General features: G+C 40.5%; 2 protein-coding genes across 2 annotated transcripts in view; one reads left to right on the forward strand and one right to left on the reverse strand.

Annotated features, from left to right (window-relative positions):
* The window catches only part of LOC148734346 (uncharacterized), a 25,825-nt gene extending 12,134 nt beyond the window's left edge, over positions 1 to 13,691 (forward strand). The window contains exons 7-24 of the mRNA XM_088751625.1: positions 457 to 678; positions 1,170 to 1,205; positions 1,542 to 1,676; positions 2,037 to 2,284; positions 2,617 to 2,782; positions 3,056 to 3,190; positions 3,649 to 3,896; positions 4,623 to 4,767; positions 5,434 to 5,583; positions 6,697 to 6,944; positions 7,260 to 7,413; positions 8,064 to 8,462; positions 8,949 to 9,204; positions 9,835 to 9,989; positions 10,621 to 10,895; positions 11,828 to 12,032; positions 13,024 to 13,221; positions 13,472 to 13,691. Coding sequence (XP_088607751.1) covers positions 457 to 678; positions 1,170 to 1,205; positions 1,542 to 1,676; positions 2,037 to 2,284; positions 2,617 to 2,782; positions 3,056 to 3,190; positions 3,649 to 3,896; positions 4,623 to 4,767; positions 5,434 to 5,583; positions 6,697 to 6,944; positions 7,260 to 7,413; positions 8,064 to 8,462; positions 8,949 to 9,204; positions 9,835 to 9,989; positions 10,621 to 10,895; positions 11,828 to 12,032; positions 13,024 to 13,221; positions 13,472 to 13,611 — 3,515 coding nt within the window. The 3' untranslated portion in view covers positions 13,612 to 13,691. The remainder of the gene's footprint in view (positions 1 to 456; positions 679 to 1,169; positions 1,206 to 1,541; positions 1,677 to 2,036; positions 2,285 to 2,616; positions 2,783 to 3,055; positions 3,191 to 3,648; positions 3,897 to 4,622; positions 4,768 to 5,433; positions 5,584 to 6,696; positions 6,945 to 7,259; positions 7,414 to 8,063; positions 8,463 to 8,948; positions 9,205 to 9,834; positions 9,990 to 10,620; positions 10,896 to 11,827; positions 12,033 to 13,023; positions 13,222 to 13,471) is intronic.
* Positions 13,692 to 14,770: 1,079 nt separating this feature from the next.
* Positions 14,771 to 25,380, reverse strand: LOC148734348 (origin recognition complex subunit 6-like). Its single transcript, XM_088751627.1, has 7 exons — positions 24,650 to 25,380; positions 24,117 to 24,428; positions 18,204 to 18,367; positions 17,516 to 17,596; positions 16,985 to 17,103; positions 15,528 to 15,596; positions 14,771 to 14,976 (listed from the first exon to the last, which is right to left on the reverse strand). The coding sequence occupies exons 2-7, from the start codon at positions 24,303 to 24,305 to the stop codon at positions 14,822 to 14,824; spliced, it is 777 nt and encodes a 258-aa protein (XP_088607753.1). The 5' UTR covers positions 24,306 to 24,428; positions 24,650 to 25,380; the 3' UTR covers positions 14,771 to 14,821.
* Between the last annotated feature and the right edge of the window lie 818 nt (positions 25,381 to 26,198).

The following is a 26,198-nucleotide window of genomic DNA, read 5'->3' on the forward strand; positions in this document are numbered from 1 at the left end:
GATAGAGGACTTTTTGGTACTTTGTTAATAAGCGAGCGCCTATGAATCATCATTTAAAATGTTGCATAGAAGCTCTAATCAAACTTCGCAAAGACACTTTACAGAGCCGGTCTGAGGTCGGTAGGTTGGTTGAGAAGCAAGTTTTGAATCCTTCTTCCCATGTTTGCCAACTGTTTTTTCTTTCTTTTTTTTTTTTTACCAAGTCCGCTTTTTGTAGCCACTTTAAATTGAGTCCTACTTTAATTCATCCTTTACTTTCTCCTCGGCCACACACATACGTTTGAGCTCGTTAACTTTTTTTTTTTTATCTGTTTCGTTTTTTCTGTTGCTGTTGTTTTTTTTTTTTTCTTTTTGCATTTAAGCCTCGATCTTACAACTTAATATTTTTCAAAAACACCTAGGAGAGTTTAGAAATGTAAATACACAAAAACTGTGCACACGATTGTATTCCATCAGGCAAAGAAAACAATTTCGACAAATTCGATCAGGGCGTGATCCAGCATTTGGGAGAACCTTACGACTATAGCAGCATAATGCATTATGGGCCGGATAGCTTTAGCCGCAATGGACGACCAACCATAATGGGACTGAAGAGTGGATCGAACCAAATGGGTCAGCGGAACGAACTCAGTGCTAATGACATTCGGCAGATCAATAAGTTGTACAAGTGTCCTACAAGTAAGTTTTCATCTTGAATACCGTAGAAAGTGCAAACACCAAGACAGTTACAATCTGCTTAGGCTCGTACACAGACCTACAATGATTACAGTCACAGGTAAATGGTAGGATCTAGGTACGAATTACCATCTGCCTTCATTTGAATTACAAGAAGTCCATATCATGTGTGGGTAAGTAATCGCAATGGCCAATCAGAGGAAAACACTTCGAAGAGCCAATGAGAATTAAAAAAAACAACGACAACAACCAAATTGGCTAAAGCGCGGGAAAACGCGGGTAACCAATTCGTGATAGTAGACGTGATGGAATTTAGTTTTGCATCTGATTGATCGAAAAAGATGCGCGAGTTTTCCGGACCATCATAGACTGAAGTAAAGAAAGACAAAACCAATTCCGGATCATTTTCGACACTCAATCGAAAAATTACTCAGTAAAGGAAATTCTATCTGAAAAGGGTATCAAGCTGAACTTGATTAATTTTCTTCCTTTAGAGCCAGTTGCTCCGGGTCCAGATGAGAATTCTGTCGGTGAGTAATTTCGTACAATAAGACAGTGAGAAGAGATGGAGTGGGGGAGGGAGGGGGGAGTGCCGATGAATGGCCACTCCAATTGACTCCGAGTCCACCAGATCACAAAAAATTCCTCCCTGGAAACCTATAGCTTCTCGTAAGGGAAATCGCGTCAAGTTTCGATAAAAGATTAGATTTTGGTTATCGACACAAGTCAGTATCGTATGGAAACCGAAACTTGATTAATAGTGATAAGTATGATATCAGGGAATCAGGAAATGTCAAAGTAGCAGTTGTCTTCTTTCTAGGATTAAAGTGATATCCGTTAATTGATTTTAATTTTTTTTCCATAAGTGTATTGTAACTTTGACATTGGTTCGCTGTGCGACTTCACTCAGGAAAGGACTGGAGACGACTTTGACTGGACCGTTCATAGAGGTCCCACAAGGAGCAGTGGGACTGGGCCAAATACAGATATGTCTGTAATAGGTCAGCTCTTTGACTTGATTATTACCGTTGCATTATCGCATTTTGGAAGGTTTCCATTCGGCGGAGATTCGGCATGTCATAAGGGCAGTAAAATAGTGCTTTGAATCTCTCTTTTATGAGTTCTGCGGCGTTCTCTGATCCCCATGGTAGGACCCATCTGATCAGAAGAAGCGAAGGTTGTCATGCAGTAGGTCATTCACGAACGACTTCAAGAAATCCTCTTTAAACAGCTACAGAGAGAAAAAAGTTCATGTCAGAAACCGCTATCTTCGGAGCGGCGTTATTTTTAGAACCCTGCTAATTTTTTTTATCCCTCTCCCCCCTTCATATTGGCCCTTGCTGACTAACGTTTTTCCACAGGTTATTATGTCTACATCGAGACATCCAGACCTCGCGTAGAAGGCAACAAAGCTGTTCTGCTGTCTCCTCAATTGACAGGATCTTTTTGTCTTCGTATGTATTTCCACATGCTGGGAACTGGCATTGGATCCCTGAGGGTTTACAAAACTTCAGCCTCGGGAAACACTCCAGTGTTTTCCGTCGACGGTAACAAAGGAGATCAGTGGTACTCGGCGGAGTACTCGTTGACAGGTCGCGAGCAGTTCCAGGTAACGAAGAGTACGAGCACGAATTCGTTTTTTCCCGAGTTGTGTAACCCGGTTTATCAGGATCTTTTCTTCGTTGAAGGGTAATACCCCTCGAGCGCTTTTTTTCATCTGAAGTGTTGATTGTGGACAAGTTTACTGCTGTTTCCAACGATCGGTCAGAACGGTTTTTACTGACTTTCAATTCTATGACGAACGAATAGCGACATAGAAAAGCGACGATAGAAAAAAAATTGACACCATTTTAAGTTAATGATAAAAGTATTGATCTCTTTTGAAATGGTTCTACTCAGCGATTTTCAGATTACTTATTACTACTTATGTGTACATTGCAGCTCGCATTTGAGGCAGTTCGTGGTAATAGTTTCCGAGGTGATATTGCCATGGATGAAATTAAACTAGTCCCTGGAAAATGCAAGGCATCACCGATTACACCTGCTCCACCTGTCATAAAACCTACTCCGGTCCAGCCTACACCTCAACCACCCACTCGTGGAGAAGGTAACAATGGGTATTTCATAACGTCACCGTGTGACTTACCCCCACCCTCCACACACACACATACACACACACACACACACACACACACACACACACACACAGACACTCACACACACACACGCACACACACACACACAGACACATGCACAAACACACACAGACACACACGCACAGACACAGACACACACACACAGACACACACACACACAGCGCACCCACCACCACCCCCTCCTCCTCCTTTGAGACTAAACTTTTTCTGTGAATGTTTTCTAGTGTATTGCAACTTTGATACAAGGACTTTGTGTCAGTTTACCCAGAGTAATGGTGACGAGTTTGACTGGGTTCTAAACAAAGGGGTTACCTCAAGCGGGCCGGAAACTGGACCGAAATCTGATGTTTCATCTTCAGGTTGGCAAATTGCTCTTGTACTGGAACATCTTCTTTTGCCTCTTTACGAAATGGAATATCAACAATCAATGCAACTATATTTTCAAGTTCTCGAAGCTTAAAGGATGTATGAATAACATTCAATTTCGAATGTTCTTAGAAATGTGTAAAAGGAAACAAAAGATGGTAAAAAGAAAAGTCGACACTCTTCGAATACAAAGCGTATTAAAGTACAGGTATCCTGTTGATCTAACATTCTGGTTTTAGCTTTACCAAAATATGTTATTCGCTTTTAAAACACCGTTACTTACTAGCTGCTGTAACTCGTGTGAGACAAATTGGCTCTGACAGCCTGTACACGCCACCTAGTCATTACAACGCTCACTCATGCGCAGACGTTTAAATACAGGGTTACCTTGAGATTTTGCTGACGCAGTGCTTCATACTGACTTGAGTTATGCGTTGCGTTTCTTCCTCAGGCTACTATATCTATGCCGAGGCTTCATTTCCGCGTCAAAATGGAGACCGTGCCCAGCTTTTTTCGCTGAGTTTGATTGGTGACTATTGCCTTCAATTTTATTACTACATGCACGGCTCTCAGATGGGAGCTTTACATGTTTTTGTGCTTGTGGGTACACTAAGAACCAACTTAGGTTCCATCACAGGCGACCGAGGACAAACATGGAATAAAGTCGAATTCAACATTAAGGGCGCGCAGGCCTACCAGGTAAACTTTTTGGGACTTTGCTAAATCTTTTCAAATGAGGCAAAGATCAAAGATTTAGCTAACTCGTAATTTTTAGACACAAAGTATTTGATCGATTTATTACATCTCAGGTTTTCGCTTGTAGATAACTGTTCCGTTTTAAGTGTGATTTATTGACATGGTACGTTATCATAGCAACCAACCAGCCTCATAAAAGCACCATGCCTGGTATCTCAAACTTGGTTTTACTAGGTTCAGAGCCACCTTTTAAAAACTGTTTAATATTACGATGGCTCTGTTGATAAGGACATGACACTTTTTAAATTTGGTTTGTGTCTGACATTTTGAACTAGGAAACATTTGCTCTATTCAATGTGATGCGCTTTCAGGTTTCATCTCGTTTGACCTTGGTGGGACATCGGGCTGCCTTTTATTCTACCAGAAAAAAAGTGAAGTATTTGTTCAACTGAGTGCCCAGAAGTGCAAAATATAACGCAAATGCAGAGTTTTTGAAGAGTCAAAAGCACAATTTAACGTGATAGAAATTATCAAGAAAGTGTCTAATCTTAATCAAAAGGTTTTGGAGAGCCAGAAACGCAGAAAAAACCTAATCTATTTCAACTTCTTTTCTTTTTACTTCGCACTAAATTTTGCATGTTTAAGGAAGAGTAAAATAGATAGTTAACTGAGCAGCTTTGGCCTTTTTTCTCATCTAATCAGTTTTCATTCTTTTTATAAATATTTCAGGTAGTTTTAGAAGCAAAGAGAGGCACTGGTTGGGCCGGAGACATTGCTCTAGACGAAATCAGATTAAAACCAGGAAACTGCAATCAATTCACAGTCGTTACTCAGCCCCCTACAACTATCAAAACTACTCCATCAGTGTTACCAGGTACGCGGTTTGCTATGATGGAAAGGTTTTGACATGCTCAGTATAGCAACTCTTAATCATGAAATATCTCCTTTTGATTCTCAAAATCGCAAACTATCTCATGGCTTGATTTCGATCTTTGATCCTCGCGTCAGTTCAGGGGAGGAGTGCGGGCTCATTTCCAAAACAGCGGTTAGTTGTCAAGCATGCTCAAGAAAACTTACGAAAATATTATATGGCCTTCACTTTGTGAGATCTCCGTGTCTTTCAACAGGAATAAAGTAATACATTTTGAATAGTTCAACGACACTTATTTCTAGAGAGGAGGCAAAAATGATCAAATATTGTGAAAAAGGAGAGTTACTAAAGAGGGGCTGATAAATTTCTCGCCCTATTTTTTCTAGATTTTTATGGAAACAGCTGATCTCTCCACTTCTAAAGAGGAGACAAAAACGATAAAAGAATTCGTAAAAAGGAGGGTACTAAAGAGAGGCTGATAAACTCCTTGCCCTATTCTGCAGATTTTTATGAAAGTACTCGAAATTATTTGGCTTTTCTCTGAGGCAAAGCAAAATTTGTTCTTAAAAAAAAATTATTAGATGCGAGGATTGACCTCTCCATAAAGCCCGTCATGGAGTAGTTTTGTACTTTGAATTTATCGCATGAAATCCTCCATTTTTTTTCCAGCTGGCTCAGTGTCCTGCAACTTTGACAGCAGGTCGTTGTGTGGATTCGCTCAAGACAACCGTCCCAATGATGAATTCGACTGGACTCTGAATAAGGGTGTAACAGGCAGTAACCCCAGTACAGGACCAACAGCTGATTTCTCGGGAAATGGTAGGCTGGAAAAATCTTTCCCGTATATACTTTTAATAAAGGCTGATAGTTTCGAAAGAAACTGTTTGGAGCTGCGTCGGTTGGAGTAACGAAATAATTTGGATATATCAACAAAGTTGAAATGGTAAATTGGCCACCGTAACGATTACAGAAGCTGACGTTTCGAGCGTTAGCCCTTCGTCGGAGCGAATAATACTTTATTTCAATAAAATCGCAAAAAAAAAATATCTGAAAGAAAGGGAGACACCAAAGGTTAGCCCTATCGAGGGTGTTTCCAAAATAATCATCTAGTTAAACATCTGTTTGAATATACAAAATAAAAGAACATTAAGTTGCGATTTAACTATATACAATACTTACTATAAAAACTATATACAAAATTATTTCAAAAGGTAATTCTTGACTTTGGTCTGAAATATTCGCAGAGGTTCTGCTTCAGCTACGTCTTTAGGTAAATCATTTTACAGGTTTACGATTCTGACAAAGGTTGAGTACATGTAACAATTTAATCTAGCTGATTTGACTTTCAATTTGTAACAATGATTAGAGCGGAGAGGACGAAAGGCACTAGCATAAGTAAACAAAGATGGATTTAGACCATTTAAACTATGAACTATCTTAAAACATTCCACCAGTGATAAATACTCTCTTCGCTTCTCTAGTGCAGGCCAACGTAGAATATCCAATCTTTCCTGATAAGACAGGTCTTTGCCATTTTCGCCAAGGGCATACCTGGATGCGCGTCTTTGGACTCTCTCCAGAGCATAAATATAGTATGGCTTTCAACTGATTATCTGTCCATGCCTTTGGCCACCTTAAGACGATGTTGATAATCGTAACTGACTAGCCACAGTTGCATGATGAAACATGAGAAAACGATTTTCCCCAAAATGCTTGAAATCTGTGCGAGATTTTTGGAACAACTATTTATCCCTCTACCCCCAACTCCATTCACCGTATGATTGCTTTATCCAATGAGAGATGACCCCATCCTGGGAGGGATATGTATGTTTACAATCGTTTTGAGTGCCCAATATCTGTTTCAAATCCTGCAATCTACAAAATTCCAACTAACACTCGCTGATGAGCTTCAATTGCCTCCCTCTCTTACAGGTTACTACCTTTATGCTGAAGCTTCTAATCCTCGGAGACCTGGCCATCGGGCCCGCCTTCTCTCTCCAGTTGTTACTGGCAGGACCTGCGTGGCGTTCCAATTCAACATGCATGGAAAAGATATGGGGACTTTAAAGGTCTACCGCAAGGTCGGATCCATGGATCAGGTTTTGTGGGAAGACAGCTCTGACAGGGGAGATACATGGAATGCTATGCAGATCAACGTCGAAACATCAGCTCAATTTCAGGTATGCAACCTATTGGGGCAAATAAAAGTCGCAGAATAATTATAGAGAATCATGGGTTTTTGGCTCAAATATACTCACTTCGTACGAAGAGGACATGAGGGAAACTTATACAATTAGCACCAAGGGAGCGAAGTATTAGTAGACGAGGTTTGTGTGACCCTCCAGCGAAAATGCTCAAACTGGAAATTCATACATATTTTTATGGCGCACTACCTCGAAGTTGTACTTTTTCCCTTGAATATTACTTTCCTGATCATAAATGGTTCATTGTGTTCACCACTTTTCGTACTGCTCTGACTGGTTTATCTCACGCAGGTTGTATTTGAAGCTACTCGTGGTAGGGGATACAGAAGTGATATAGCTCTAGATGAGATCTCGATCTATCCTGGTCCGTGTATTGCAGCAGCTCAGCCTTTAACCCCCACTACATCCACATTACATACGACATCAAAGGTCATACCTTTAAAAGGTCAGTGTTAGTGTAACCTTACCTCGTACCTAGATCTTACCGTGCTTAACCGTGGAAGGTCTGGGTACGAGAACCTTTGACGTAAAAATAAAGTACATCACGTCCTTGCTACGTAGACCCAAGTGTTCCATCAAAGTGTATTTTTTTATCGCTTCCGGTAGCAGTCGGAAGTGAGAAAGAAATTATTTTTAATACTGAATACAATAGTATCGGACTCACTTCATACCGTTTTAGTCGTTTAATATTTCCGCGTGGATATCATGATATATCATTCACCGCGATGAAAAGAAGGATTAACTTACACAAGTCTTACAACAGCGTGCTATTAGAATTTAGAAGCATCCCTTTTTGGCAAGCTCTTGATAATTAGGGTCTGCTATTCTAGTAGTTTTAACACTTATTCACACTAGAAGCATGTGTTTGGCTCCAGTAAATCGAATACAGCTAATGCAGTTGTAATGTAGAAAATCAAAAGATCCTTAATTCAAAAGCATTTTTATGCGTTAAAAAAAAAAAACTCCGACAAAGAATAAAAAAACTGAATCAATTTGGGCATATTTGTTTTAAAATCAAAGTAAAAACATCCTCGAATACGAATTAACTTTATTTGTCTTATAATACTCGATCGTATATCTTAAAATGTTTTACAGAGTCAAGATGCTCCTCTGGGTGGACTAAATTTGGTAGATCGTGCTACAAATCGTTTAATGCCAAAATGTTATGGCACGCTGCAAAAGCTCGCTGTCAACGAGATGGTGCATCTCTCGTCGCCATCAACGACGCTAATGAACTTAACTTCGTCAAAAGCTTAACTAAGCGAATTTACGGAGACTACGCAGTTTGGATCGGGCTTCGCCGAGACTCTCAAGGGGCATTCTCGCGTTGGGAGAATGGAGAACCACTTACTTACACCAAATGGTTCACGAAGGAGCCTGACAATTTTTTTGGAGACGAGAATTGCGTCAAGATGTTTAAATACAGTGGTGGATGGATGGACGCAAGCTGTACTGGGGCTCCTGGGTGGGGCCATCCTTTCATGTGCGAGATTGGTAAGATTTAATTGCCGCGGTTAACTCTTCAAGGTGTTAACTCAGATTTAGTGGAAATCAAGGGGGTCCATTTAAAAATAGAATCCTACTTAGCATCAGATATGTCCGACCAGATTAGCCGGATTACAATTTTGCTCACCACTTGATTAAATTGCCAATGAAAATTTAGGGAAAAATCTATCGAGTCGCTAAAAAAAATTAAACCAATCACTTGCTAGGAAACGAATAGTGATCTTCACCAATCAATGCTCTAGATAGACTCAGGCAAAGTTTTGAAGCCTGTTCTCACGAACTCCTCTATTTGGTAAAGACTCTTCACCTCTCAGAATAGGAACTACCGCAGAGAAATCTGCAAGCATACGTGGTAACTGTACGCTGTTGTTTATATACTCACATAATGAATCCTGTTATTTCACCAATTCGCGTGCAGTGAAAAGTCTTTCAGCCCTTAAATTGGCTTACAAACATCTAACTTCACACCCGTAGAGTTGGAGAAAAGTAAACCCCAGTGTCCACCCGGATGGGATGAGCTAAGCACCGCCTGCTATAAAGTTTATAGTAACATTCGAAGAATGTCTTCTTGGGCTGACGCAAGTAAAGTGTGTCAAGCATCAAGTGCCAGCCTCGTGAGCATCACGTCACTAGACGAGCAAAAGGAAGTACATTCGCTAATGCGGCGTTATTCTGAGGGCATGTATGGCTACTGGATTGGATTAAAACGATCTTCCTCAAGCACGTTCTCGTAAGTAATTTAAAGTTTTGAGCGTTCTCCATACGCAGAATCCATATGGGAAAAAATTTAGCGTTGTTGATTTCTAAAGCTCATCAGTTTAAGCTTTTAATGCTTACCCTAAATTTTCAATACTGCAAATTCAGAAAAACTAAAGGTATCCCAGCAACCATTAGAACAGAGGTTCCATTACCATTAGCCAATGAGAACTCAAAGTAAAACACGTAAACTGCCTGAAGCGCGGGAAAACAAAAATGACCACGTCGCGTTTTTTCTTACTTTGCATCTAATTGGTCGAGAGGATGGCGCGAGTTTTCTGGACCAATCACAGAGCAAAAATAAAACAAAAGCAATCCCAGATTACTTTCGACACTCGATTAAAAGTTTCTCTAGATCTTGTCAGGTCCTTTTAATACGCTCTTCAGTAAGATACTTTACTGTAACAGTGCCTCTCTCCAACCTAAAGTTAAATGGGTGCCGACGAAATATCAGGGAAACCTCCGGGGGAGTAGCAATACCCCTAGTCATTTCATGCTCCTGGGGCCAGTATAAGCTCGGGCTGGATGGACCACTTGCCTCCAGTGTAGACTTAAATTTCTTTTTAAGCAATGCTCATTACAACAATATCTTATCTTTTGAAAGATGGGAGGATAACAGTCCCTTAACCTTCACCAAATGGGCAAGACGCGAGCCTAATAACTGGAGCAGGAATGAGGACTGCGTTTACATGAGTACCCAGGATGGAACCTGGTTCGATTATCGCTGCTCACGTTACCTACCATTCATTTGCAAACAGTGTAAGCGCGATTTTATTATGTCATAAGACTGTTTTCTTCTTTAATAATGTTAAAGGTGTAGGACTACATCTTCCAAACTTGCATCCAGTTGCTACGTTGTGAATTTCTTAGCGTCTATTTTCCCTCACCTCTTGGCACCACTTCCGTCGCGCTCGGCTCACCACGCGTCATACACGCTTTTCAAGTCGATGAACAGCGACCGGGTACGAATAGAAATTTATCTTTGATAAGGATCAGGATGTGCTGCGCAAGAAACAAACAACCAATCCAGAGCGAAACCGAGACCCAAATTGCAACTTGTAAGGGTTTACTAATTTGAAGTCCGTCAAACGATTTCTTTTGAGTTATATTTGATAAAAAAAAGCCCGTTTGTGGGCACATATATAGTTTTTGTATGCCACATCGATTGGGTTACGGTTACCATTTAAAAGCAGGTTGAAAACACACGGACTAGTTACGTAGATTTGTATGTCTCAAAAATCAGATCTGGGCTACCAGAAATAGCTAACAAAAGCACACCCAAAATCGCAGGTAAACAGCGCAGTAAACCAAAAGAGACTTCAAGCAATGTTTCCCCTTTTGTTTCAGTAACATTTATTCTTCATACGGATGCTTTTATTTCATAATACAGCCTTAGCACGTGATCGCCCGACAGATCCCATTTCTCCTCCTTCATTCACTTGTGGGGTGAAAATGAACGAGACTTCTGCATCCTCTGGATTTGCTCCCGGTGTTATCGTAGGGGGAAAGGTTGCAATCCCGGGGGCGTGGCCCTGGCAAGTTGCCATCCTGTGTAAAAATTGCACTGCCCTAACTTGTGGAGGGACCTTGGTTTCTGCGTATCACGTGATTACTGCCGCACACTGCATTCCCTCCGACACCGACCCATTCGTCAAAGACTACAAGGTGGGTATGGAAGAAATATGTTTCTCATCTGCTACAATCGGCGAGTGCGGGAGAAAATTAAAAAATCTAATTCCCCCTGAGTTTGCGAGCTCAGACATGTCCAACTTCTACTGAATGAGTCACGAATACCACGGACTCTTTGGTTATTAGCTCTTGAATACAATACTGCTGGGATAAGAATGGTCGTAAAGGGTCTGGGATACCGCTTGGATAAGAAATGTCGTAAAGGGTCTGGGATACCGCTTGGATAAGAAATGTCGTAAAGGGTCTGGGATACCGCTTGGATAAGAAATGTCGTAAAGGGTCTGGGAATAGTTGCTATTAAGCCCGGTCGGAATGAGAACAGACTTAAGATGTATTTAAATCACGCGGGAAAAAAGAAAGATGTCGATTCACAGAGAAGATTGTGTGATAGATGTTCATCCTAGCTGAGAAAGGTTCGTTTCTTTTTTCCTTGCCAAACGAGTGCTTTTCCTCCACAAAACTTTTGAGAGACATTTTATCCTAACTTCAGTTAGTACAAATAGTTTTAAACACACTTTTAATCGCAAGATAGAGGTGTAAATTTAAAATTTTTTACATTGTCTTCAGTCTACTTTGATATTTTTTCCTTGCCATACTTTAAAACGTTAAAAGTTTAGCGCCAAAGAATAACTAGCACCTAATTTCTCTCAGCAATATCACCCCTGACCCAAAAATTAAGGCCATGAAAATAAAGGAAATGATAATTAATTAAAGAAACTCTTGCTTGCTAAACAATTTCTCCTTGTCACTACTAAAGGAAGTGTATAGAGAAGGAATACTGATGTTAGGGTACAACTTAATCGATAAGTTATTTTCATCTTGCGAACAAGTCGACTATTCTAGTTACTGTATTCTTATTACCGTCATTATCGTTACCGTTATTAGAATCATCATTGCTTTGAACACAGGTTCGCCTTGGTGAACATGATATCCGAACGGACGAAGGTGACGAACAAGAAATTGACATAGCCGCCGTTTCTAGACACGCTTCCTACGGTGTAGCGGCTCCTCACGATAGCGACATTGCTGTCATTAAGCTGGCCTCTCCCGCCAGTTTCCATAGCCACGTAGGACCAGCATGTCTACAAAGCAATAACACTGATTTTCCCCCAGGTAACTAAGAAGTTAGTGATTATTCATACAATTTCTCCTGTCCTCTAGTCAAAAACTTATCTTGCAGGGCAGGTTAAAACAATAATGCACCTTAACTGGATTAACTCCAATACAGAAACAACGTTCTACTGAAATTTATCGAATGACCGCTGCCGCGAAACAGGAGAGATCGAGTCCTGACATTGAATGAGTGAATGTCAACCGTGTGAAGATATGATCATTTTTACCAAAGCTGGAAATTTCATTTGAATTTAAAAAAAAGAAAAACACTAGAACAGGTTGTCGGTGTTTCTTTAAGCAAAACCGTTCTGGATTGAATCGCACAATCTGCTAATTTCACGACATTTCGGATGTGCCAAAACCTTTGGTAAAATATGTAAAGATTCACTTCAAGATGAAGGATTCTGGGGCCTATCCCTCGGTTTAAGGCCGACAAGCGTGTTCCATCCTTCACGGTGAAAAATGAGATGAAAGATCAGAGCAAGAGATCATCTTTTGATCAGAGTGAATGTCTTAACATCTTCCGCTTCAACAGAACTATGCTTCAGAGACCATAAAATCTTTATCTTTACAGCTCAAAGGTGTCTTAGTAATTGTGACAGTAATCTTGTTTTGAGATTCCAAAGAGTAACCTAACCTTCAAGAAGTGATCTTCAAAGGTGCTTAACCTTCGACTTTGGATGCTGTTGAGATTGACGCCATTCAGGCAAGAGAGGCATGAGCGGCCAGGTTGCTAGGGTGTTTTTCAAAATGGCGGCGCCCATAGTCGAATTCTGAGCATTTTTAAAGACAGTCATCACAACGGTTAGGTTACTCTTTGGTGTTTCAAAATGCGTTAGGTAGTAAATATTTTATGTATACCCACGAAAGACGGAATAAAAGTTGCGTGGCTACTGGAGCACACTACTCTCTCTCTCTCAGTCTCTCTATTTGAAATTGCACGAATAGTTGTTACTCGGCGAAAATCTCCCTTTGTCCCGTCTTTCTCCAGATACAGAATGCGTCATCACCGGTTGGGGCCGCACCCGTCGACGAGGAAGCACATCTTTTGTTCTTAGAGAGGCGAGAGTTCCCTTAGTCGGAGACGAAGACTGTAAGAAAAACTACAGACCAGAGCTCATAACTTCCAACATGATCTGTGCGGGATATTTAGGGGGAGGAATCGACGCCTGTCGTGGAGACAGTGGAGGTAAAATGCAATTCTTCTTTCTTAATTCAAGCTTGATAGTTTATGTGTTTCATCTAGCTCCCGTATAAGTGCATTATGTTCAAGATACATGAAAAAACTGTTTCAAGGCCAAAATAACGGAATAGCGGAAGGTGTTTGATAATTTGGGACTTACAATATACTTGACTTTTTTCTAAACATCATCTAAGACTGATTCATTTCACCAGTCATTTTATTAATCTTTTGATATCTTTTTAACTCATGATTCCAGGCCCTCTCATCTGCGAGAAAGACGGCCGCTGGCATCTCGTGGGCGCAACCAGCTGGGGATGGGGTTGTGGTGGTCAGTATTACGGAGTGTACGCTAACATCGCTGAGCTGTATGAATGGATCAAGGGAAACATGAAATGAGGAGCAGATTGAGAGAGAAATTGATCTTGAATGCAGTTGAAATGTACACGGAAAGAAAGCCAAATAAACCATAAAGCTTCTATCCCTATTGTGCTGGAATTTTACTTTGCGGGATCAAAGTCTTGCAAACGACATTATCACCAGAATCAGCAGAATCAGATTATGTCGTTTTGTTGTTTTAGTTTTTTTTTGGAGGGGGGGGGGGATTGCGCCCTGGGTTTAAGTTTAATTTCGTCAAGTGCCGGTGGCTACAAAGGGGGCAAGATTTATCGAGTCTGTTAACGATCGCAGACAAAACTCAGATTCTGTTCGTACAGACTTTCAGCATTTAATCTATACTGCGATTTGAAGTCAGGCATAGCAAGCCTGGCCGCGGTGGGTCTTTTTAGAGGAATGCACAAACCGCCTACTCCTTGACGAGCCAGTGAAGCACCTCTAACAGAGAACCAAAAAACCAACTCACGAATTGACCCAAGACACTTATTTCATTCTAACCACTTATAGGATCATCCCTTTATTTGCTTAATCCAACCACACTCAAGAGATTTTGGGATTTTTTTCTTTGGTCGCGAGGACACGAGCTTAGTTTGTGAAGAAATCTTACTGGCTGAATATGTAAGCCTCTTCTTTACATAGAACTCTTCTTTTCCTTTTCTTAAAGTCATTACAGTGGTAGATCTAGGGGAGGGGCCCATCCCCGTCCCCCCTTATTTTGGGTAAAAAAGTAAAAAATCGCCAAAGGAAGAAGAACCGGCAGGTGTACACACGCATAAATACCGCTGATATCTGTCAGTGGCAGTTAGAGTGAAACGCTTATGACAACTCTTTATGCTCAAAAGGCAAGAATAAGGTAACCTTTTGTTCGCCAAAGAATGCGTGAAAGTAACTCTAGGTAACCTTTTTCTCACTCATACCTGAAAAGTTTATCATCTCAGCATGTTTGTGGACTGAAAACTGCGATCACACCCCAATTCTGGCCGACCGATCGATTTCTCGCGCACAACCAGCGGAAAAGTTCAAGCTGAAAAAGCCAGTCGTTTGAAAATTGTACAGCAGAGAATTTACTCAAAACCAGGAAAGACACTTTGATGCGAACGATTGTGCTTCGGCCGAAGTCTTCGTTTGATGAAGAGGGAACAAAGAAAACGATATAACGATATTATACTTTATACATTCTATTAAGACACCATGGTCAGAAAAATACACAACACTATGAGTTATCCTTGTCTGTACTTTTCTTGTCTTGGGACTGTATGGCTTTGGTTGCAGATTCCAGTATTCTTCTTTTCCACTCTTCATACTCTCTGTCATCAGAGTCTGTACCTTCATCGTCCTCCTTTGATTTTTTGGATGAGCGAGATTTATCTACAAAAGAGAACGTCCCATATGAACCAGGATCATGTTTACTGTAGGTCGACACTCGAGCCATTGAGATTTCTTCACAAACTAAGCTCATGTCCTCCTCAAAACCAATTTTTAAATCACCAGTTATTATATATAAGCTATTACCTAATTTCCTAAATTTCTGATAAATGTTTCTAGGTTAGATTAATGAAATACTATGCATACTATATGCGTTTCAACCATTTGTACATATCTTTTTGCCCTGTGTTTATTATTCTGCTGTTTTTTTTTTAGTGTGTGCAGTGTGTACGGTGTGTGCGGTGTGTGTGGTTTGTGTGTCTGTGTGTGTGTGTGTGTGTGCGTGTGTGTGTGTGTGTGTGTGTGTGTGTGTGTGTGTGTGTGTGTGTGTGTTGTGTGGTGTGGTGTGGTGTTGGGGGGGGGAGGAGTGGTGGAAGAAGAGGAGACAATCCAATCAGAAAATTGAAGCTTTATTAGGGCATAAATGATAATTCCGGATGTATAGATATTACACATTTCACTATTTAGAGCATGACCACTAAGATTACACCAACCTTCCACTATTTCATTGACTCTCTGTAGAAGTCCATAGCCTCTTTTGGAAGTCTTCCTCTTACTTTCAGCTTGATCAAAAGTAATATTTATGAGAGAAAATGTTAGAAATGTTGGTATAATTTTATTCCCTTTTCAATTCACTCACAGGGTCACATGTTGTATACTGCTATTTTTTACCAAGTTCCTTATGTGATTCCATACCTGTTTTGCGATTTTTGCTTACAAATCTTAAAACAGTTTGTTAATTAATTCAATACTTTCTTAATTAAGGAAGTGGCTTATAATCTCCACAGGACAACATCCACACGGTCTTGGAAGGAACCAGAAGGATATTTTCATGCTTTTTCTGACAAGATGCCAGAATTCTATATATTAAATATAGATCTCTAATGATTTTTTTTTTTTTTTTTATTCTTGGTTTAAAAAATCTGATAGAGAAATCAATTACACTTCTCTCCTAGATTACGACTAACATCTAATTTCTCCTCACGATGTCACCACCGAAGCAAACATTAAGGTCAGGAGAATAAAGGAAATGATCACCATCTATAGAAGCTCTTGATTGTTAAACAAATTCTCCTTGTCAGCAGCTCAGGAAATGTGTAGAGTACAGTATGGAGAATATGCTCACTGTTGTTAGGGTGAAACAAATGATTGTCAAATGAAGAGAGTTGAAAAATGTATTTGCAAAAAAGGGTTAGACAAAGAAAAGAGTCAATCTTCTTGGATGAATGCTTTATTCAACAAAAGTTAACACTTTCACAACTAAGATCTTTTTGGTAATCCTTCCTACTGTGTGACACACAATTCTAATGATGTTGTTTGGAGAATTTAGTATTGGATCAACTAATGATGTCCTGATTGATATTTCTCTTTATTTCTCACATCTCAGTTTCTGGGAAACACTGTATTGATATTGTAAGGAAAAATTCCATCTTCCATTGGTCACTCATGGGAGTTAAAAGTGTTACCTTAACTTATAACCCACCCATTAATTTTGGCGCGATTTTACTGGTTACTTTATGTCACGTGGTGCAAAATCACAGGACAGTTATCACACAATAACCCCCATCCGCATTGATATTTGTCCTCCGATTTTTTCCGTGAAAAAGAAACATAGTCAACACAAGAGTTTCAACTTTTCCATTCTCCTATTTACAAGGAAGGAAACCAAGCTCTTTTTTTTTTTTGCTTGCTTGCGTCAATTACATGCATTCGCCATGAGATCATCACTGGCTCTTTTACTGTGTTTTTACGTGCAGTTTAATTGCGATGTGAAAATTAATGGAAGGGTTATAAAATAAATAAACCCCGTTCTGGCTTGATTTAGAACAGCATATACAAGCAAAATTTGGTCTTCTCTCATACAATTATGTCGCTTAACTGACACTTGATTAAACTGTGCCACCCAAATTCATTATAACCATGGATGTAAACTATTCATAGCAAGTCTCACCAGCTTCTAGCATATCTGGTATCTTCTCCATCTTCTTGAACAAACTGTCAAATGTTGACCTTTTGCAGGTTCCCAGAACACTCAATAACTTTGTCTTGTCTATCTTGATTTTCTTATACCTAAAAAAAAATTACCAAGTAAGATTCAATAGAGTCAGAGTTTGAATTACATATTTTTACCACAATTGGCAGTAATATCACTATCTGAATGGTCAATTTGCCACTGTCAATAAGAATACAGACAAGGCTGCATGCTCAAAGCGACATGTCACACAACAAGTCACAGAATGAAGGAATAATAGTAATTGAGGTCAATATAGTGGTAAAAACAAATCAACAATGGTTTAGCACAGTCTACGCTCTTATCGACAAAGATATTTGTCATCACAGTTAGGGGTCAAAATTTGTTGCAGACTCACTTGGCAGCACCTCATGTGCACAGACCATGCTAAATCACTGTTGATTTGTCAATTAGATGGCAAGAAAAAACAACAACAACAACAACTGACTGAATCAGTTTTGAGACAATTACCTGCAAGCTGTATAAAGTGCAGCTGCTTTAAATATTGGGTGACTCACATCTTCAACTTCTTGTACAAACTCCTGCTTATAACTACGAGAAAGTATTAAGACAACGTACCGATGTGTATAAGAGTGCTAGGATTGGTTACTGTAAGTTCAATTCCACTCTGGCTAATATTAAAACAAAAATTAAAAGTACAGTATTACAGAGGCTTGGGAGGTAATGGAACTCAAAGGTGGCAAAGAAATATTACAAAATGAACTGAGCTGACAATAAACCACACAAGATATTAGAATGGAAAGAAACATGAAAACAATTGACACTTAAGTAAGGAAATTCAATGAGAGTGTAACCCATAATGATCAATAATCACCACAAGTGGCTTTTAAAACTGCCAAGGTGCGTCACCCGCTTAACTGGTTTAAATTTGTAATATTGACCAGGGGTACAATGGGGGACAAATGACACCAAACACATTGGTATTTAACCCTTTTGGTTCCAAAGAGTGATAATCATCTGATTTCTTCCTATAATATCACTCAAACATTAAGGTCATGAGAATAACAAAAATGATTGAAGATTTAAGAAACTCTGAATTGTAAGACAAATTCTCCTTGTAGATACCATACAAAATGTAAAGAAAACAGTATAGAGAACATGAATACTGATGAAAGGGTGTAAAGAGCAAAGTATGCACCTTTGGTGGATTTGCTGTGCCAGGTCTGAAGCCTCCATGCAACCAAATTGTACAGCAAGATCTTTGATAGTAAACTCCTTTTGTTTTCCCAACAGACACTCAATTGCTTTAAAAGTATGGATGTAACCTTTCTTGGTCATTCCAGAAAGCTGAATTGCAACATTCTATGATAAAAAATCAAGAGGGTGAGAGACTTGTACTCAACTGATGCTGATAATTTGTGAAGATTTTCACGTTATGTATACTAAGAGCTCTAGTTGATACAATGTACCTCTTAATAAACCAGTTCAATGTCCATATTGTAAGTTACTCAGAGAATAATATGTGAGCAAAAGGCGTAGGCCATAAATCAGACCAAAATAAAACAGGCTCTGTAACATACAGTATGAACTGTAAAAAGGAAGTTACTAAGATATGGATTATCTATCTTGGTTCAAATAGAGGGGGAAGATATCAATTCAAACAAACCTTTGAATCCGGTGGGCTGTACAGCCTTTTTATCGCATAAAACAAAGAGATTCCATGTTGCCGTGGGTCTGTGCAGGAATATATCACAGAAGACGTCAAAATGTGGTAAGAACATCTCAGTGGCACACTCAGATGCACATCAAGTACCACCGTGACATCATCTGTGATCTATTATTGAACAGATGCACTGCAGTATCCAAACAATTTTCCAAAGAGTTGATTTATACATCAGTAGATGGCTGGCTGACAGCTGATTTGATATAAAATCAACACTCTCTTGTAAGCAGACACCCTTAGGAATTTGAAAAACATGTCTTTTGGTAGAGCAGTCTAACTACAGGAATTGTTCTCATTAGCAGACACCAGAGAAAAATAGGGGGAATGTCCACTTACTAGAGAGTGTCATGTTAGACTCTTATTTACCAGTATGTCAAACGAATGGACAGCTAGCTTTCCTGCAGACAAATGGAGACTTGGCAATGCCAATCCCCACTGTTCCATTGCTGTCAGAGCATATTTTTATTGATTTGCAAATTCAAGACAAATTTTATTTCCAAACACCTTATTTGACCAGTTTTAAGTTCTATGTTGCAGGATTAGCCTTCTTGTATATCAACAAACATTAGTGGAAGAAACTGTCCAAAAAGTTGAGTGAAACAATTAGGAGATAAACTAGTACGTATAAATTCACCTTTACATATTCAAACTGAAAGAGGTTGTTTCATTCTACCAAAATCACACGATTTCTAGGTAACGAACAGTCTTTATTTTATAAACTACGTGCGCTCTCACGTAGATATTTTTATCTAAAACCTTATGCGATTAGATAACATCGACCGCTGTCTCATGTGTCACCTGAGGTGCACGTGATCTCCGAGTGAGCTCTCGTTACATCCTTTCTTTCATAAGAAACAAAACGAAAACAACGGAACAATCAAAACAAACATGAGAAACAAAAAATCAAAACTAATATCCAAAAGAATCAACTAGTCAAGTCCGGTAATGTCGTTGTCTCTCATGACACTGACTCAGGCTAACGAACAAAGTCATTCAGATAAGACGGGGGCTTCGTTATTCGACCACTGCGAGTCTGGTTGCCTTTGGAAGCTTGCGATGCTAGATCAGTCGCAGGCTGCTTGATCGCTGGCTCCTGTGGCTTCGCTACTTCTGAGCTGGAGTGACCACTGGCGTTAGTTTCTTGTTCAATGTGTTTAGGTGGCGAGGGAAGTTCTGTCTGCTGGGGCATCTGGGTTGTTGGCGTGTGAGACTCTGTAGTTGCTTTCAGATGCCTTCTATTTCGTCTAAGGGCAGAGCCATCTTCTGTGAGGACTTTGTAGGATCGCACGTTCACTTGTTCCTGAACAGTGGCTTTCTTCCAGGGTGCCTTGGGGTTACTTGTGGGCTGAATGCGTACTGAATCTCCCGTTTTCAGTGGTGGTAAATCTCGAGCGTTTCTATTGTAGTAAAATGCCTGCTTGGTTCTTGTCTTCCATTTTTCTTCTTGGACACTTTCGGAGAGTTTGGGTTTAAGGAGCTTCTCGCTTGCTGGGAGTAGGGTCCTTGTTCGACGACTCATTAGTCGTTGTGCTGGGCTGCTTTTCATGCCTTCTGAGGGTGTGTTTCGGTGGTCGAGGATCGCGAGCCAAGGATCTGTTCCATCTTTGTTAGCCTTCTTAATAAGCCTTTTCACAGTCTTGACTGCGCTTTCCGCCATACCATTGGACTGCGAATGTCCGGGACTTGAGGTTAAATGATTGAATTCCCAATCTCGAGCAAATCTCCTGAATTCGTCCGAATCAAACTGTGGGCCATTGTCGGAAAACACAGTGTTCGGGATGCCATGCCTTGCAAAGTGTTGCTTCAATTTGTAGATAACCGCTTTAGATGTTGTACTGGACTCCAACCTATCGACTTCCCAGTAGTTGCTGTAGTAATCTACGGTCACGAGGTAATGTCGGTTGTTTGTCTCAAACAGATCAACACCAACCTTGGACCATGGCCGGTCAGGTACCTCATGTGGGTGGAGTGTTTCCTTCTGCTGGGAGATCTCAAAGGTTCGACAAGTTTCACACTGTCTGACAAAGTTCTTCACCGCTGTGTTCATTCCTGGCCAGAAAACGCTTTCTCTCGCGCGTCTCAAGCATCCTTCCACGCCAATATGTGATCGGTGGATTCTGGATAGAACTTCTGGTCTGAGGGATTTTGGAACTACACATCTGTCTCCTTTGAAGATAATTCCATCTTGCGCTGATAGCTCGTCACGAACGTTGAAGTATGGGGTGACGTCACAAGGGAGATCAATCTTGGTCTCAGGCCACCCTTCTCGAATGACTTTCTCAAGTGCTTGCATCGTGCTGTCTCGCAGACTTTCTTTACGGATATCGTCTAGCCTAGCTTTGCGGAGTGGCAGAAACTCGACCATATGTATTTCTTCAACTTCTTTGTCGATGGTTAGCACTTCATCGCGCGATGTGGTGTTGGGAAGGGGTGCTCTAGAGAGTGTATCTGCCAGATACATGTGCTGGCCAGGCTTGAAACCAATTTCGAGGTTATACTTCTGCAGGCGAAGTAGCATTCGTTGTAGACGCTTGGGGGCTGCTACGAGGGGTTTGCGGTAAATAACTTCAAGTGGTTTATGGTCGCTCTCAACAATCACTTTGCGACCATAAGTGTATTGGTTGAACTTCTCGGCTCCAAACACTATGGCTAGCAGTTCTTTCTCTATTTGCGCATAGTTGCGTTCTGTATCCGTCAGGGATCGCGATGCGTATGCCACTGGCTGACCATTTTGTAAGAACGTAGCTCCAAGTCCAGTGTCCGAGGCGTCGCATTGAAATACAGTCGCTTTGGCGGGATCAAAGTATCGGAGGACAGGTGCTTGGGAAGCTGCTTCTTTGATCTTCTTAAAGGCGCTCTCATGGACGTCGCTCCAATGCCATTCTGCATCCTTGCGCGTTAGCTGTCGAAGAGGTTCGCAAATGTCTGCCAGCTTCTTTAAGAATCTTGTCAGGTAGTTCGCTAGACCAACAAGCCGCTGTACACCTTTCACATCTGTTGGTCGACTCATGTCTTTGATGGCGTCAATTTTGGATGGGTCTGGTTTTAGACCATCTCTTGTTAACACATGACCAACGTAGGGGATTTCTGTCATCCTCAACTTGAACTTCTCCTTGTTCAGTTTCACTTCCTTTTCGCGGCACCTTTCAAGTAGAGTTAGCAGTTTTTTGTCGTGATCTTTCACTGCTTCTTGCACAGTGTCACCTTCACCCGAGATGAGGATGTCGTCTGCAACTGTGCGCACACCGGGAAGGCCTTCGATGGCTTGATCCAAACGATGTTGGAAATATTCCGGTGCGGGCGATATGCCGAAGGGCATCTTCAGCCACCGGTACCGACCAAATGGAGTGCCAAACGTTGTTAGATAGCTTGAATCTTCATCTAACTCGACATGCCAAAACCCGTTTTTAACGTCGCACACACTGAAGACTTTGGCTTTTGACAAATCCGGCAGGAGATCATCGATGACCGGAAGAGGGTAGTGGCTGCGTTTCAAAGCTTTATTTAGTGGCTGAGGGTCAATACACACGCGAAGCTTGCCGTTGGGCTTCTTAACAAGTACCAAGCTTGAGACCCAATCTGTTGGAGTGTCAACTGCTTTGATAACTCCAAGCTCTTCGAGACGAGTGAGCTCTTGCTTTAACTTGGGTTTCATTGCCACTGGAATCCTCCTAACAGGCTGTTTCACTGGTTTAATGGTTTTGTCCAACTCTAAGTGAAGTTTCTTCTCAAATTTTCCTTCTCCAGTGAAAACGTCATGGAAATCTGCTGTTATTTGTTGCATCGTTAGGCCCATTACTTCTGTCTTTTCTTGTACCAATGAGATATTCTCGTAACGCACTTTGATTAATTTCATTTTCTGCACCGTTTTGGAACCCAACAGTGGCGTGCAGTCGTTATTGACAACAACAAACTCTGTTTCGCATTCTTCATCAACCTTGGGATTTACCAGATTAACACGACATTTACCAATGGTTTCCATTTTCGATCCGTTAAACATGCTGAGGACTTGTTTCGAATGCGCGATCCGGCACTTGTTCGGTAAATCGTTTTTGCTTATCACATTACAGGTGGCGCCACTGTCGACTTGAAAACGAACGGGATGACCTTTGATCTCCATTGTTGCGAAGATTTTCGATTTGATGGGTTGACTACTGACACTTTTGACACTTTGTTCTTCCAGATTTCCGGATGAAATCGTGAAGCAGTACTCTTCATCGCTCGAATCCTGCGAGGTTTTGGCGTCTCGCACTCGGTGAATCCGTTCTTTTCTTCGTTGTCGCCCACCAAGTTTCTGTTTACATAGCTTGGCGAAGTGATTTGTTTTGCCGCATTTCGCACATTCTTTTCCGAACGCTGGGCATTTATCTCTTGATCTCTCGTGTTTTCTGCCGCAGTATTTGCAATTAACTAACTTAGGACTGGCGTCTTTGCCGTCTTTTTTCTCTTTGTGGTTGAGTGCGTTGACTTCTTCTTTTCCACTCATGACTTTCATTTGCGATGCAGTTGTTTCGGCTGATCGACATACATCGATACACTTCTGAAGATTTAATTTCGGCTCTTGTAGTAATTTCTTCCTAGTTCTCGTGTCACAAATTCCACAGACGATCCTATCACGAATTAATTCGTCGGTGAGTGGACCAAAAATGCACGTTTTCGCGAGAGTTTTGAGCGCTGTGAGATACGTGTCAAATGATTCGCCGCTTTCTTGTTTTCTATTATTGAAGCAGTATCGCTCGTAAATGACATTTGTTTGGCCAATGCAATGCCTCTCCATCAACTCCAAGACTGTATTCATTACGTTCTTGTCTTCTTCATTTTCGAACGGAAGACCATTGTAGACTTCGAGGGCTTCGGTTCCAATGCAGGTAATAAAAGTAGCTACACGGTATTTATCTTCTTGCTGGTTGAGACGTGAGGCGATTTCGAACGAATCCCACACTTGCTTCCACTTCTTCCAATTTTCTGAAATATTTCCTGCCAAATTCAATCGCGACGGAATTGGTAAATTGCTTTGTATTCCATAACATGGTGTCGGCGCTTGAACACTCGCTGAACCTTGAGGTGGTGTAGTTGTCATCGTGTCGAAGAGGCTACACTCCTGGTACCATGTTTCGTTCTACCAAAATCACACGATTTCTAGGTAACGAACAGTCTTTATTTTATAAACTACGTGCGCTCTCACGTAGATATTTTTATCTAAAACCTTATGCGATTAGATAACATCGACCGCTGTCTCATGTGTCACCTGAGGTGCACGTGATCTCCGAGTGAGCTCTCGTTACAGAGGTGAAAACAAAATGAGTTGCACCCAGTTGCTAGCGACGGACATGCGTTTTTAGTTGCAGATTAATAGATTGAAGCATGTTATATCTACCGGTACCTTACCCTATTCGTTGGAATTTGTGAATTGTTCGCTGCGATCTCCAGACAAATCACAGATTTAGAAACACTTGTTAAATTCAAAGAGCAACCACGAACATTCATCAATCGCTCCAGCTCGGCAGCTTTCTTCAAGACATCTAATTTTGTTATTCCAAGTCTCTTTGAAACAGATCGAAGCGTTTCATTCTCCATTTTGTCTCCCTGATGGAAATTTTCGCGGCAAAAGTGGCACACTAGTGCTACGTCTATCCTTGAGTGAAAAACGCTAGTACTAAGTTTCCTCTCCGCAACCAAGGGATATTTAATTTTTTTTCACTGTTTTAAAAAAAAAAATTAAAAATTTAAGTGTTTTTGATTTGGGTATACCTTTAAGCAGGTTACGCTTAATCGAGTAAGTTAAATAAATACCATAATTCTTGATTAATGTTGACGTAAAAGAAATACTCTCGTATCAATAATCACCAACAAGTCAGATACAAGATCAGAGCCACCTTGAATCACAGAGTTAGTGCTGAGCGTTTAAAAGTAGCTCTTACCTCATTCCAAGGTGTCTTGTTTGACTCAACAGTGCATTTAAACATATCTGATGAGACAATTAGCATTCAAAACTGAACTAGGGAAGCCTGGAAGAGTAGATAGGCTGTCGCTAAACCCTTGAGCCCCATACGTGATTGGAATCAGGTAGCTTTTCCACACAATTTCACTACAATATCTTTTAGGCAAGTGATGAGAATAGACTTCTTTTCAGCAAAAAGCTGTTGACGAGATATAATTCCTAATTCTCTGTACTAATCGTGACACTGAAATATGTGACAGTTAGAAAGGAGAATTACGAATCAGATCTTCGGAAGAAGAAATAAGAATTTTTAGTCACCATTGGTAAGGATAAAGAAGAGTTATACCGTTCACTTAGTAAGGTGTGTTTGTGAAGGAGATTATCAAGACAATTTCACCGATGATTTCCCAGTTTTCACTTTTATTTTACAAAACCATCAGTTTCAAGGGGGTACTAGCTAGCCCAGAACTGATTTGGTTACAGTAAAATTAGTGACAAATTATATCGAACTTAAAGTCAAAGAAATTCACTCTGTTTTTTTCACAGAACAAATAAATCTTTATTTACTTTATTGGTTACCCTGAATAACAATGCGATGCTTCTTGTGTTAAGTTGTAGGACTAAAATGATGTGTTATACAGCAATGAATGGAATACAAACTTGACTGAAACTGGCTGAGAAAATAAGCACTTAAACTGGCGCTGTATAAACAAGAGAACACAATCTTAAAAAAGGATAGAATCTTCAGACGTTAACAAACGATTGAAATCATGACCGACTGAAATAAAGTTTATCTCACCTCCTTCTCAGTCCCTCTTCCAAGAATTCATCACAGGCAACTCAATTAACATACACACTGTGACAAAGATTATCATACCTAGATACATGTTCGATAACTATTATTCTTCTATATGTCAGTTTTAATGCTAAATGGGGAATGAAAAAAAACCTAAAACCAGATATGAAACAAGTCTTATAACAAGTATTTGTCTGCAGAAAAACGATGTTATATCCTTGAAGCCTCCACATGATGTATCGGACGTTTTTCTTTGTAAAAAGTACCGTTAATTCTCTTTGTCGTCATGAATCTGGCTTGAACTCACTCATCACTCAGTTCCATGTTAAGCCTAACATGTAATCAGGTAGTGTTCATGTTCCGTATGAAAACTGTGGTACGTAACTTAAGTTCTATGGGAAGGAACTAGACTGAGTTGTGTGAGGTGATCAGTAATTTGGCGTGAAAAGATATTCTTCAGCAGTCATAATCTCGTGGCATCTTTTGTTGAGGAGTGAGCCTATCTTTCACAGGCCGTTTTACAGTAAAAGAAGGGTTTCCATAACCTTTTCTGTAAGCGGCTGCCGATGGCGTAATAGGTGACTGTGTTATGAAAAGCCGGAGGCCTTAGGGCGAAACACGAGAACCTGCACTGTGCTTGCAGGTTAAACAGAACTTGATAAAAGGTCTGATTGGTGGTCCGTCGTACACCGCCGAAAACCGGTTTTTATGGAAGCCCCTGGGTAAAATCGTG

This window comes from Stylophora pistillata, chromosome 3 (assembly GCF_964205215.1).
Source record: "Stylophora pistillata chromosome 3, jaStyPist1.2, whole genome shotgun sequence".
NCBI classification, from domain to species: domain Eukaryota; kingdom Metazoa; phylum Cnidaria; class Anthozoa; order Scleractinia; family Pocilloporidae; genus Stylophora; species Stylophora pistillata.